This window comes from Gadus chalcogrammus, chromosome 2 (genome assembly GCF_026213295.1).
Source record: "Gadus chalcogrammus isolate NIFS_2021 chromosome 2, NIFS_Gcha_1.0, whole genome shotgun sequence".
In the NCBI taxonomy this organism is placed as follows: Eukaryota; Metazoa; Chordata; class Actinopteri; order Gadiformes; family Gadidae; genus Gadus; species Gadus chalcogrammus.
Window position 1 is genome coordinate 17703862 of NC_079413.1, and position 13802 is coordinate 17717663.

At 50.7% G+C, this 13802-nt stretch overlaps 1 protein-coding gene across 1 annotated transcript in view; it reads left to right on the plus strand.

Moving 5' to 3' along the window:
* The first annotated feature begins 168 nt into the window (after positions 1–168).
* ntn1b (netrin 1b) overlaps positions 169–13802 on the plus strand; it is a 38815-nt gene continuing 25181 nt past the window's right edge. The window contains exons 1-2 of the mRNA XM_056583432.1: positions 169–386; positions 611–1680. Of these exons, the coding sequence (XP_056439407.1) occupies positions 624–1680 (1057 nt within the window). The 5' untranslated portion in view covers positions 169–386; positions 611–623. The remainder of the gene's footprint in view (positions 387–610; positions 1681–13802) is intronic.

Here is a 13802-nt window from a genome sequence, read left to right on the forward strand (position 1 = left end):
AGCGCAGAGAGGGGAGGACGCGCAGAGAGGGAGCGCAGAGAGGGGAGGGAGCGCAGAGAGGGGAGGACGCGCCGAGAGGGGAGGACGCGCAGAGAGGGGAGGACGCGCAGAGAGGTATCGCGGAGAGGGGAGGGAGCGCGGAGAGGGGAGGGAGGCAGAGAGGGGATGGGACAGCAGTCGCTGGAGGTGCCAGAGGTGTGACTGAGTGAGGAGACGCACTACCAGTTGGTGCTTTGCCATCATCCATATTTTGGATTTTTTTTAAGGAGATTTAATTCAGAAGAGTTAATCCGAAAGAGTGTGAACGGAACGGGTTTTGTAGTTTCTTCACTTTCTTTTCGGTTTGAACTGTGACTCGGAGGCAGTGTTTCTCTTGGAGTTTCCTCGTAAGTTATATTATTATATTATATTACTTTTGGATCTTTAAATGTGAATGCTTTACTCTGATGGAATCTCGCTCTACTTACTAATGACTCAATGATTGCATTCGTTGTTGTTGAAAAATATAAGTCGCTCGTTTTTCATATTTTTAAACTCAAATGTTCAAGCCGCGGCGGTTTAATTTCTATATTAATATCTAATCTCTTCCCATCTTCCTCGGGACCGGAAGACGGTGGTCCGAGATGCTCTCCGTGTGGCGGCTCTGGGTTCCGTTGGTGACGGCGGTGCTGCTTGGCAGGGCGGCGCGCGGCGGCTACGGCCTCAGCATGTTCGCCGCTCAGTCCTCTCCACCGGACCCCTGCTACGACGAGAACGGGACCCCCCGCCGCTGCATCCCGGACTTCGTCAACTCCGCGTTCGGCAAGGACGTGCGCGTGTCCAGCACCTGCGGGAGCCCCGCTGCGCGCTACTGCGTGGCGGCGGAGAAGGGCCCCGAGGAGGAAGAGGCGGAAGAGGAGGAAGAGGAGGAGGAGGAGGAGAGGACGCGGGAGTGCCACACGTGCGACGCGGAGGATCCCAAGAAGGCGCACCCGCCGGCCTACCTCACTGACCTTAACAACCCGCACAACCTGACCTGCTGGCGCTCCGAGAACTTCGTGCAGTTCCCGCACAATGTCACGCTCACGCTGTCGCTGGGGAAGAAGTTCGAGGTGACGTACGTGAGCCTCCAGTTCTGCTCGCCGCGGCCCGAGTCCATGGCCATCTTCAAGTCCATGGACTACGGCAAGTCCTGGGTGCCGTTCCAGTTCTACTCCACGCAGTGTAAGAAGATGTTCGGGCGGCAGAACAAGGCGAGCATCACCAAGCAGAACGAGCAGGAGGCCATCTGCACCGACTCCCACACCGACCGGCACCCGCTGACCGGGGGGCTGATCGCCTTCAGCACGCTGGACGGCAGACCCTCGGCGCACGACTTCGACAACTCGCCGGTGCTGCAGGACTGGGTGACGGCCACGGACGTCAAGGTGACGTTCAGCCGGCTACACACGCTCGGGGACGAGAATGAGGACGACTCGGAGCTGGCGCGCGACTCGTACTTTTACGCTGTGTCGGACCTGCAGGTGGGCGGCCGCTGCAAGTGCAACGGCCACGCGTCCAAGTGCGTCCGGGACCGTGACGGGAACCTGGTGTGCGAGTGCAAGCACCACACGGCGGGGCCGGAGTGCGACCGATGTAAGCCGTTCCACTACGACCGGCCCTGGCAGCGCGCCACCGCCCGCGAGGCCAACGACTGCGTCGGTAAGCGAAACCTCATAATTTCACTCCTTACCGTTTTACGGTTCAATTCAATTCAATTGTATTTGTATCGGCCTTAATCACAAGTACAGTCTGAAAGGGTTGAACAAGCCATATATGAATGCCCCCTCCGACCCTAGCCCCCCAGAGGGCACGGAAAAACTTCTTAATTAGTATAGGCCTAAGGAAGAAATGTTTATGAGGAACGCAGAATGGGGGATACATACATACATAAATCCATCCATCCATCCATCCATCCATCCATCCATCCATACATACATACATGCACGCACGCACGCACGCACGCACGCACGCACACGCACACACACACACACACACACACACACACACACACACACACACACACACACACACACACACACACACACACACACACACATAGAGGCAAAACATTTTAAATCGGTGATGGGGTCCTGGCCGGTTAACCATAAGGAGATGCATCCAGTCGCAGTCACCTCAACACGATCATCCACGCATTCGCAGTCTTCCGGATCACCTGCTCTACGGTGTAGGTTGTCAACGTTCACTCTCAGTCCAGTCGTTACGTGAATGTATGCTTTAAATGAAGGCCTGGAAATTGTTTTGGGTGAACGAAACGGTTCGTTTTTTGTGGGAACTATTGGCACTATTTGTTACGATGGACGTTGTACCAACGCACATGATCTACCTCGTTATCTTGGTGTGGACGGTTATATTTTATAAAAGCTTACATTTCTCTGTTTTCTTTATAGTCTTATAATATCTAGACAATTATATTTTGCATTCCTTTATGCTAATTAATAATTAATTGGCTGCCTTTATTGAGTGCGTAAAGTCGGCCTTTAATGCACGTTTTACGTTTCAGGTTTTAAGCATGCATATTATTGTGAAGATAAATAAATGGCTTGTTCTTTAAGAACGGAGATGGGGCCTTTAGCAATCAAACCTAATACGTGAATTAATATCCTACACTCTAAATAAAGCAACTGATACAATTGTCATTGTAATACAATGTAATTGTAATAACATTGCAATTAAAAAATATTTTAAACCCTTACAAGCTGTTAGGCAAACTCAATTGAACGCCTATGAGGCAGAGGCATACTTGCTTTTTTTGATAGAAGGCAGAAATTAAAACAAATGTTTAATAATTTAATAACGGAAATAAGAAGTCAGACCAAGTCTTGTCTTTTCAAATCCAAATCCACATTTAAAACCTGCTTAACCAAAAAACAAACCAAAAAATCAGCCTTTAAATTAGAAGAGGGACCGAGGGGGTCAGAAGGGAGACCAAGGGTCCAGCGGGCCAGAAGAGAGACCAGGGGTCAGAAGAGAGACCAGGGGGTCAGAAGAGAGACCAGCATGTCAGAAGAGAGACCAGAGACAAGTGTCTCAGAAGAGAGACTAGGGGGTCAAAAGAGAGATCAGCGGTTGAGAAGAGAGACCACCATGTCAGAAGAGAGACCAGCATGTCAGAATAGAGACCAGGGGTCCAGCGGGTCAGCAGAGAGACCAGGGGGTCAGAGGAAATACCAGCATGTCAGAAGAGAGACCAGAGGGTCAGAAGAGAGACCAGGGGGTCAGAAGAGAGACCAGAGGGTCAGAAGAGAGACCAGGGGGTCAGGAGAGAGACCAGAGGGTCAGAAGAGAGACCAGGGGGTAAGAAGAGAAACCAGAGACAGCCGGGTCAGAGGAGAGACCAGCAGGTCTCTCTTCTGAACCCCTGATCTCTCTTCCGACCCGCTGGACCCTTGGTCTCCCTTCTGACCTTGGTCTTTCTTCTGACCCCCTGGTCTCTGTTCTGACCCGCTGGACCCTTGGTCTCCCTTCTGATCCCCTGATGTCATTAGTACCGGGATTCCCGGCTGGTCTCGAGAGATGGATGCGGGGTCGTGGTTTGCTTCCCAATCCGCAGCTCCGTCCGATCGGGCGACGACATGTTTGGCACATAGCCGCCTGTCGGGGGTAAGTGAGGCGGGGGGAGGACAGACCTCCCGCCGCTCATAGAGCCTTCAGACCGGAGTTCAGACCACAGCAGAGTTTACACACAGGATGGAATCAACGATTTAGTCCCTTGTCAAAAACACCACAAGGACCCCCCCCGGGAACCCTGGGGGGTGGGCTGGGGAAGAGCCCCCCCCCCCCCCCCCCCCGAGGACGTGCTCCACCCCCCCGGTTGGTGCAGCAGGGCAGAACAAGCGAACAGCGTGTTCTCTGCCCTCTTCTTTCTGCCGCTGCCCGCTCCGCCCACCGGTTTATTTTACTGAAACAAAAGCATTGTCAGCGGCGGGGCGTCCAGCACCCTGTCGGCCCCGCCCCCTCTGTGTGGGATCAGATAAAGACGCCGTGAGCATGCGGCCCCCGACCCAGGAACGAGGGGAACACTGGGGGGGAGAGGGCTTTGTGGGGTGGGGGGGCGTGCTAATTAAAGCTGTCTGGTGGTTCCACGGCTCCGAGCGCAGCGCCACAATGGCGGCCTTGCAGTGTTCCCAGTTTGGGCGAGAAATTTGGCCAAATCTGGCAACACGGCCTGCCCTGTGGCTCACGTTGGGACGGCCTCTCAGGGTGTAGAGGGGGACGGGGTCAGGGTGGAGAGGGGGTCTGTCGCACGGCTCGCACGGCTCGCAGGCCGTGAGGAAGCGAGACTGAGAGCAGGTTGTCCTTCTGATTCGCTCTCTGTTTTCTTAAAGCGCTTACGTTGGCAGCTCTACCTTTTACATTCCAACTGACTGCTGTCGCATGACATGCAGATGAGTTAATGTACTGGATAGACCGGCCGGGGAGTTGTGGTGCATTTTCACAATATTCATTCCTGACCACCTCAACATTCTTTAACTAATATATCTATCAATGTAATTATAGATTAGTTTATCAGTGCCCTGAGCCACTAAAACAAATTCATGAATATGTTGCATTACCGGAAATACACACTCTTACATAGATCAATAGCTACATACACACACACACACACACACACACACACACACACACACACACACACACACACACACACACACACACACACACACACACACACACACACACACACACACACACATTGACATACACACACACACACACACACACACACATACACACACACACACACACACACACACACACACACACACACACACACACACACACACACACACACACACATTGACATACACATACACACACACACACACACACACACACACACACACACACACACACACACACACACACACACACACACACACACACACACACACACACACACACACACACACACACACACACACACACAAACACACAAGGTCTCTCTGTCCGAAGCAGCTGCTTCTCATTCAACGTATTTGCAGAGTGTGGTTTCCACCTGTGGCCCCGTGATGACCCCTTGTTGACCCCTGACCTGCAGGTGCGTTTCTGCTTCCTGTTTGTGACTGAGGACCTCTGTGAGGACCTCTGTGCATCAGCGTATGGATGACTGTCCATCTGTCTGTCAGTATGTCCCTCCAGGTCTAAGTTCTGCTTTGTTCGGCTGAATGAACCAGTCTTGTTGATCAGGTCGTGTTCCAAACCACGCCCCCTTTGATCACCTGACCGTCCCTGGCTCTCCCTTTGGCTACTGGCTGTTTTATCTTTCTGATGTTCAACCAGAAATTCCGGAGAGTGTCGGCAATTCCGTGCCGTAGAATTCCTGTCGTCTTCAGCTGCTGGTCTTATCAGATCAGATTCCTCTCCTTTGTTCTCTTCTTCTTTTTACAACCCAGATGTTTATCTCTGGCCTGCTCTGTTCCCCGCTGAGAGGCGGGGCCCGCCCCTTGACCCCAGACAAAGGTCAGAGGTCAGCGTGTAGAGGTCAGACCGGCCCTTTTGACCCCAGACAGGAGTCAGTGTGCAGCCACCTTTTGCTTTTATATGATGCTTATATTTACATATTAGATTATAGATTTATTCAGTCTCAGAGCGAAGTGCTTCAGGGTGTTTGAAGGTTTCGGTTCAAACCCCAATGTCCGCATCCCGGGGCAAGGCCATAAAACCAATGAAGAAGGTCTGCTCCGACCTGTGGCATGTGGTGGTACCACGCCCCAGGAGGCTGGGCCCTGATTGGCTGATTAGAAAACCAGGCCCTGATTGGCTCATCAGAAGAACTGGCCCTGATTTGCCGATCAGGAGGCCGGGCCCTGATTGGCAGATCAGGAGGTCGGCCCTAATTGGCCGATCAGGAGACCGGGCCCTGATTGGCCGATCAGGAGACCTGCAGGGCGGAGCTTTATAACGCCTTCTGCATCCGGCCCTCGTTTCAGACACGCTCCGACCGCCCATGTGACTGAGCGGAGTTAAATCTCAATACAATGATGTCATAAATATTCTAGTAATGGCTCTCTCTCCTCCTCTCTCCCTCCTCGCTGCCTCCTTGCTGCCTCCTCACTGCCCTTCTCTTGCTCTCTCTCTCTCTCTCTCTCTCTCTCTCTCTCTCTCTCTCTCTCTCTCTCTCTCTCCCTCTCCCTCTCTCTCTCTTTCTGTCTCTCTCTCTCTCCTCCTTGCTGCCTTTCTCTCTCTCCTCCTCTCTCTCTCTCTCTCTCTCTCTCTCTCTCTCTCTCTCTCTCTCTCTCTCTCTCTCTCTCTCTCTCTCTCTCTCTCTCTCTCTCTCTCTCTCTATCTCTCTCCCTCTCGCTCTCTCTCTCTCTCTCTTTCTGTCTGTCTCTGTCTCTATCCCTCTGTCTCGCTCTCGCTCTCTCGCGGTTCCCACGCTCTACATCACTTGTTCTGGACTCTGGATCTTCTTTTTAAAGATTCCTCTTCTGTTTGTTTTTCTCTCCCTCTCCATCTCTGCTCCCCTCTCTGTTGTTCTCACCCTTTTCCCCAAATTCCTTCTCGCTATCTCTCGCTCCCCGTCTTTCTGTCTCTCTCACTCTTACTCTCTCTGTTTCTCTCTCACTCTCTCTCTCACCCTAACCTTCTCTTTGTCTGTCATTCTCTCTCTGTCTCTCCCTCTCTTTCACTTTCCCTTTCTCTCTCTCTCTCTCTCTCTCTCTCTCTCTCTCTCTCTCTCTCTCTCTCTCTCTCTCTCTTCTCTCTCTCTCTCTCTCTCTCTCTCTCTCTCTCTCTCTCTCTCTCTCTCTCTCTCTCTCTCTCTCTCTCTCTCTCTCTCTCTCTCTCTCTCTCTCTATCTCTCTCACTCACTCTCTCACTCCCTGTTGTTATTCATTCCTGCTCCAGCTGTGTGTGATGCTGCCATGTGGCTCACCAGGACCTGTAATGCAAGACGTTTGTGCGCTCTGCATTTCTAATGAGTGTAGTTTGTCAAAGTCACAACCTATTATCGCATTTTACAGTGTTTACAGTGAGGCGTTTCAGAACAAATTAAGCCTATTAGGGGAATTGAATTAGCAAAACAGTGATAAAACATTCATAAACAACAATACTTAATATATTTGGCTAGACTAGATTGTTAATAAATATGTCAATAAATGTGATATATCAATTCTATCCATCTTTCTGTGTTCTTATATATGTATCTGTATTGTCTATCAGGTGTTTACTTTTACGCTCTCCATCCTGATTATGACTTAATCAAAGATTGTCTGCAGCTTAAAGCCATGAAGACATGAAACCTAAAGCCGCCTGAGGTCACGCAGATATGCAGCCAAAAGCCATGCAGTCCTTCAGTCTAAAGCCAAGCAGTGATGCAGTCTAAAGCCAGGCATTGATGCAGTCTAGGGCCATGCATTCCTGCAATCTAAAGCCAAGCAGTTCAGAGTCTAAAGCGCTTGAGTCCTGCAGTCTGAAGCCATGCATTGATGCAGTCTAGAGCCGTGCAATGGTGCAGTTTAAAGCCATGCAGTGATGCAGTCTGAAGCCATGCAGTCCTGCAGTGTAAAGACGTGCAGATCTACAGAGCGAACCCAAGGCCATGATACTCATTGAGCTGCGTGTGTTTGATGCGTGAGGGACCCCACTGGCCTGGTAGTCAAGCCCCATGTTTCACAAAGTCCATTAAAAAAAGACAAGGGGATCTCTGAAACCCCTGCTCTGGTACGACAGTACGATGGGTCCTGAGGGCACGGGATTCGTGTAAAGGTTCTGTTTGGTTGAGCTCTTCATTTAAGGCAGAGCTTTCTCACGGCTGTTTGAAGCATCTCCAGTACAAGGGCTGGAAAGGTGACTCAAAGACATGCAGGACAGGCAGCCAACATACAGCCTGTACCTATATCCTGACCTCCCAGTGTGTAGAGCAGGGCATTACTGTAACCACCCCCGGGTTAGAGGATCCATTTCTGCTGGGCCCTCATCATGAGAGCTATTGTAACTCACTGTGCTGTAAGATGCTCTCGATAAACCGCCCACCGATGGGCTCTGGGGCGAGGGTCTGTGCATGGGATGCCCAGGCTGAGGAATGGCATCATTCTGGTGGTCTGGTCGGTTCTGTGGTTCTGAATTGCATTAGCCAGTCGATGTATGGTTCCAGTCGTAGGCAGTGGAGTGGCCTTTGAAGTACGTTGCTTCACGAGCCACAGTCATGTCGAACCAAGTGGCCAGAGAACCGTAGCGCACACACACACACACCCGCATGCGCTCTCACACACACACACACACACACACACACACACACACACACCCGCATGCGCTCACACGTAGACATACACACACATAGACACTCACATGCACACACTTATGCACACACAAACACATAAACACACTCGCACACACTCACACGCACACATTTACACACGCACACACATACACGCACAGACACACACACACACACATGCATACACATACACACAAACATATACGTGTTGCTGTGTAACCATAGAGACATGTTTATTTGATGGACGAGTGTAGCCGCAGGTGGGTGTGTTTGCGTATGTGTGTGTGTGTGTGTGTGTGTGTGTGTGTGTGTGTGTGTGTTCGTGACAACGAAAGGCAACCAAACAATGAAACAACAACCATCACCCACTGAGAGCAGGATTCCCTCCCCCTGTTGTTATGCGGACTGTTTATGTTGCATTACCTTACATTACGTTTATTTAGTCCACGCTTTAATCCAAACCGACAACCGTGGAGACACATCCCACAGACTGAAAACTCATTAACCAGGAAACCCGACGACATTCTTTATTCATGCGCCAGGATGCAGTAAGGGAGCGAGAGAGGGAGAGAGAGAGAGAGAGAGAGAGAGAGAGAGAGAGAGAGAGAGAGAGAGAGAGAGAGCGAGAGAGAAAGTTTGTGGCGCCAAGGCGAAATGGATGCACATGTTGGATCAGATGTTGTGATGCTGGAGCCCTGAGGAACGGCTCATCAGCAGGTTAACCCTGCAGCCTTGGTGTGTGGGTGTCTGTGTGTGTGTGTGTGTGTGTGTGTGTGTGTGTGTGTGTGTGTGTGTGTGTGTGTGTGTGTGTGTGTGTGTGTGTGTGAGTGTGTGTGTGTGTGTGTGTGTGTGTGTGTGTGTGTGTGTGTGTGTGTGTGTGTGTGTGTGTGTGTGTGTGCGTGTGTGTGTGTGTGTGTGTGCGTGTGTGTGTCTGTGTGTGTGTGCCTATGTGTGTTTGCGCGCCTGTGTGTGTGTGTGCAGCAGGGAGCCTGCGCCACGGAGCGTGTCATTCCATTGGTCGATTAATCATTCTAGACTGCTTTGCTCCAGAAGGGAACCCCCCCCCCCCCCCCCCATGACCCCGCCCCCAGCTCGCTGTGTGTCCCTGGGCCACCTAGGAGGGCCGCCCCCCCGCCGAGCAGCCTGCTCCACACACACACACATACACACACACAAATATGCACACACACACACAAACACACGTAGACTCACACATAGATAGACCCCTCTCACACAGAAACACTCACACATTTACCACCCACTTACCCCATTTACCTCCCTGTGATAAAACCCACCCTCAAACACACACACACAGACACATACGCACAAACGCAAACACACACTCACACACACACACACACACACACACACATCTCTCTGACCTGGACTTTGCCTTCTTCATATGCTTTACAAAAGACTGGCAGAAATGCACCCTGGTCCCGGTTCACCACCGCCCTCCTCCATCCCTCATGGGCCAACAGGATGGTCTGTACTCTCCATACCGGCTCCATACGGCCTGAACACATCCTGTATCTGTCTGCTCCCCTGGGCTCTGGAGTGGGCTGTGTACCGGAGCCTGTGGTCGGAGGATCTGAGGATACCTGCGTCTCCAGGAGTCCTTCCCCTGAGGCTGCTGCTGCTCCTTCCTCCTCCTCTTCTCCTCCTCTGAGAGCGGAGGAGGAATCTGCTGCTTGGTGATGTGAGGGGAGGAGATCAGATAGTGGAGGAGGTGGCGGAGGAGGAGGAGGAGGAGGACAGCGATGTAAATATAGCTCCCAGGCCGGCAGCACGCTGACCTCCTCCTCCTCTCCTCTCCTCTTCTGGGTCTGAGGGAGACAGAGAGAGATGGAAATAGTTGACTGTTCCTCCCAGAGTTTAGTCATTCAGCAGACGCCGTTATCTGGGGAGGGGAGTCTTGCTGCCTTCAGGTGTGGACACCAGGAATCAAACCCAGTGCCTTCGGCCTGGGAGCCAACAGGCCAGCTACTTCTGCAAGAAAGTGTAGCAGGGCTCACAGAAGAAATGATAGAAAAGACACCATAGATAGAGAAAGCTCTGATTATCACGTTAGCGAGCATACAAGCTGCATGCAATACACTCAAAACCATGAGTGCACCCCTCTTTTCATTCCTGACAGAAATACTGTGGGCCCTATTTTAACGGTCTGAAACGCAAGTGAGCAGCGCCAAGCGCAAGTAGCTTTGTGGGCGGTTCTATGGCGATGTCGCTATTTTACCGGCGCAAAAATTACTCTTGCGCCCAGCGCAAATCTAAAAAGGGTTGTTCTGAAGTAGCCTAATTACCCGTAGGTGTGGGTTTGGGCGTAACTTGCAATAAACCAATGAGGGTGCCAGCTCCCATCCCCTTTAAGAGCCATGAGCGCATTTGAATCTGACGAGTTGATATTTATTTGACGAGTCCTCAAATAAATTTCGGCAAAGAAAACTTAACACACATATGATATGCGGTAACTGTGGTTCTATTTAATTATATATGCAATACATTATAAACATTGTTTCTTATCAGTATTGTATTCATTATCGTTATCGACTTGTGTTAGTAATATGCATGTGTCCCCCCGTTAATATACATTGCCATAGACTGTATTATGCGTTACGTGTTTAGTTTGCGTGTGTTTAAACAGATGGACACACACACCCGCGCCGGCATTCATTCATTCTTTTACACATCCACACACTTCATTCATTCTTTTTAACACTTACTCACGGTAAAACAATGTTTTCTCACGATCAAATACTCAGCGATGCTAAAAGTTATGGGCATGTACACGATGTCTGTGTCAAGAAAATATGTGCTTGCTGTACGGTGTTTGCAGATGCATTGATTTAAAAGTACAACTTATTATCGCTGTATCAGCTGTTCTTTCCCAAATAATTTACCAAGAATGTGTGGCTAGGTAGATGAGAGAAGCAAAGTGTATGCGCGAGGTACTCAAGCAACATTATGCATGCGCCCTTAAAATAGCATCTGAACAACGCGCCACTGACTTTAAACCAGGTATTAGGTTTGTGGCACAAGTGGTTTCTGAAACTGCAAAATAGCACCAGGGAACGTTTGCGCCAGAACATACCTCCTCCTTTCCTTTTATGCAAGATAGGGCCCTGTATGTCTTTGAGTTCCACGCCTTAACGAATGACTATATCGTTCAAATCATAATATCATTATTATTATTCAGAAAAATATATATCCTGCATTGCATTAAAAGTCTGTATGTGAACAAGTGTGAGGGACAGACAGACAGACAGACAGACATACAGACAGACAGTCAGACAGACAGACAGACAGACAGACAGACAGACAGACAGACAGACAGACAGACAGACAGACAGACAGACAGACAGACAGACAGACAGACAGACAGACAGACAGACAGACAGACAGACAGACAGACAGACAGACAGAAGGAAAGACAGGGATGGAGCGAGCTGCCAGGAGAGAAAGGGAGGGAAGGTAGACGTCTGACTTAGGGAAATGTTGAGCTCCGTCGGAGAGAGAGAGAGAGAGAGAGAGAGAGAGAGAGAGAGAGAGAGAGAGAGAGAGAGAGAGAGAGAGAGAGAGAGAGAGAGAGAGAGATTTGAGAGTTGTATTGCTCTGTTGCTTTCGTGATGTATTTTTAGATTTATATTCATATTTCTTCATTGATCCTGAGGGGGAAATAATTCCTGTTACAATTTAAAGATAATGGAATACATTTAAGTAGACTATACATTTTGGACCAACATCGATACATTAAAGTAAGACGTTACGCAGAGTAAGAACCTCCTTTGAGTTCGGAAAAAAGTCATCCCAGCAATGTGAGCCTGGCTGTTTTGACGTGGTGGCCGGGCTGGATGGTTATGGATGGCTGGTTATGGATTGCTGCTCGGGGAAAAGGGAGGGAAAACACAATAAACATATCGGGGGGGGGGGTTGTCTGATTTATGGCCGACAGCCTTCCGCTCAGCGGGGAGGCTGTTCCTGAGCGACGGCGCGCCCCTGCCGCGGGGTCCCCCCCCCCCCCCCCCCCCCACGCGGTGAGTGAGGGGCCGCGGGCTTCCCCCCACCGCAGACCCTCAGCGAGGGGGGGAACGTGGGGAGAACGGGAGTGCTGCCTAACCCCCGGGCCCATTCGGGTTGAGCCGTACCGTTCAGGTCCTCAGACAGGTGGAGCCGTCCCGTTTAGAGCCTCCAGACAGGTGGAGCCGTCCCGTTCAGAGCCTCAGACAGGTGGAGTCGCCCGTTCAGAGCCTCAGACAGGTGGAGTCGCCCGTTCAGAGCCTCAGACAGGTGGAGCCGTCCCGTTCAGAGCCTCAGACAGGTGGAGCCGTCCTGTGTTTACGTCCCGGGTTGGAGAGCTTCTCCCCGAGGACGCAGCGGTCGTCTGGACAAACTCCAGGCCGGCTGTTTATTGGTCCTGGCAACCGCCCATCTGAGCCGACGGCCACAGGTGTCTCTGATGATAGCATTAGTACCGCAACGGCCAGGTCCTGGCGCTAAGATAAATAGCTTAGAGCTAGGGCCAGCAATAAATCAAGCTAGTGCTAGGGCTAAGGTCAGGCTAGTGCTAGGCCTAAGGTCAGGCTAGTGCTAGGGCTAAGTTTAGGCTAGTGCTAGGGCTAAGTTCAAGCTAGTGCTAGGGCTAAGTTCAAGCTACTACTAGGGCTAAAAACTCAAGGTGGTGTTTGGGCTGGAGTCCAGCGTTGTACTACAGGTCGAGGTGATTTCATCGATGAGGTAGGGGGGTCCTTAGCATTATTTCTCAACACATTTTCTCAGAAGTACTTGTATTACAAGTTTGATGATTTCAAAACACACTTGGACATATTTTCCCCTTGCACGCAACGCCTTTCCCCGCCTGACGTATCGTAGCGGCTCTCGAGAGAACGTAGGAGCGAGTGAACACCACGCTGTTTAATGACCTTCTCACCACCTCCCCATAAACTCATACATTGTTGGAACTAAAGACCCAGACCCCCCCCCCCCAACACCCCATTCCCCCTGCAATCTGTCCACCGGTCTCCATGCGATGGCTCCATTAAACTCCCGTTTAGATAAACATACAAAGGCTGAGATAAATACACAAATATATTTCGATTATTAATCCGCTCCATTATATTGTTATTATGTTCCGCTGCATGTCGGGGGGGGGGGGGGGGGGGCCATGTGGGCGGACGATGCTCGTCTAATTGGTCATCTTAGAGTCTCTGGTCAGTTCCCACAGTCGTGTTGACCTGAGGTTTCATCATCACTACTCACTAGTTTCATTTTTAAAAGACGCGGCTTCACCTTACTGGGGTACTTCTTGAAAACCTTGGATATTCTCCTTGTTCTAGTATGCAGATACATTGTGAAAGCAGTCCAACTTCGCTTTAAATTCTTTATTCTCTCTCTCTCTCTCTCTCTCTCTCTCTCTCTCTCTCTGTCTCTCTCTCTCTCTCTCTCTCTCTCTCTCTCTCTCTCTCTCCCTCCCTCCCTCTCTCTCTCTCTCTCTCTCTCTCTCTCTCTCTCTCTCCCTCTCTCTCTCTCTCTCTCTCTCTCTCTC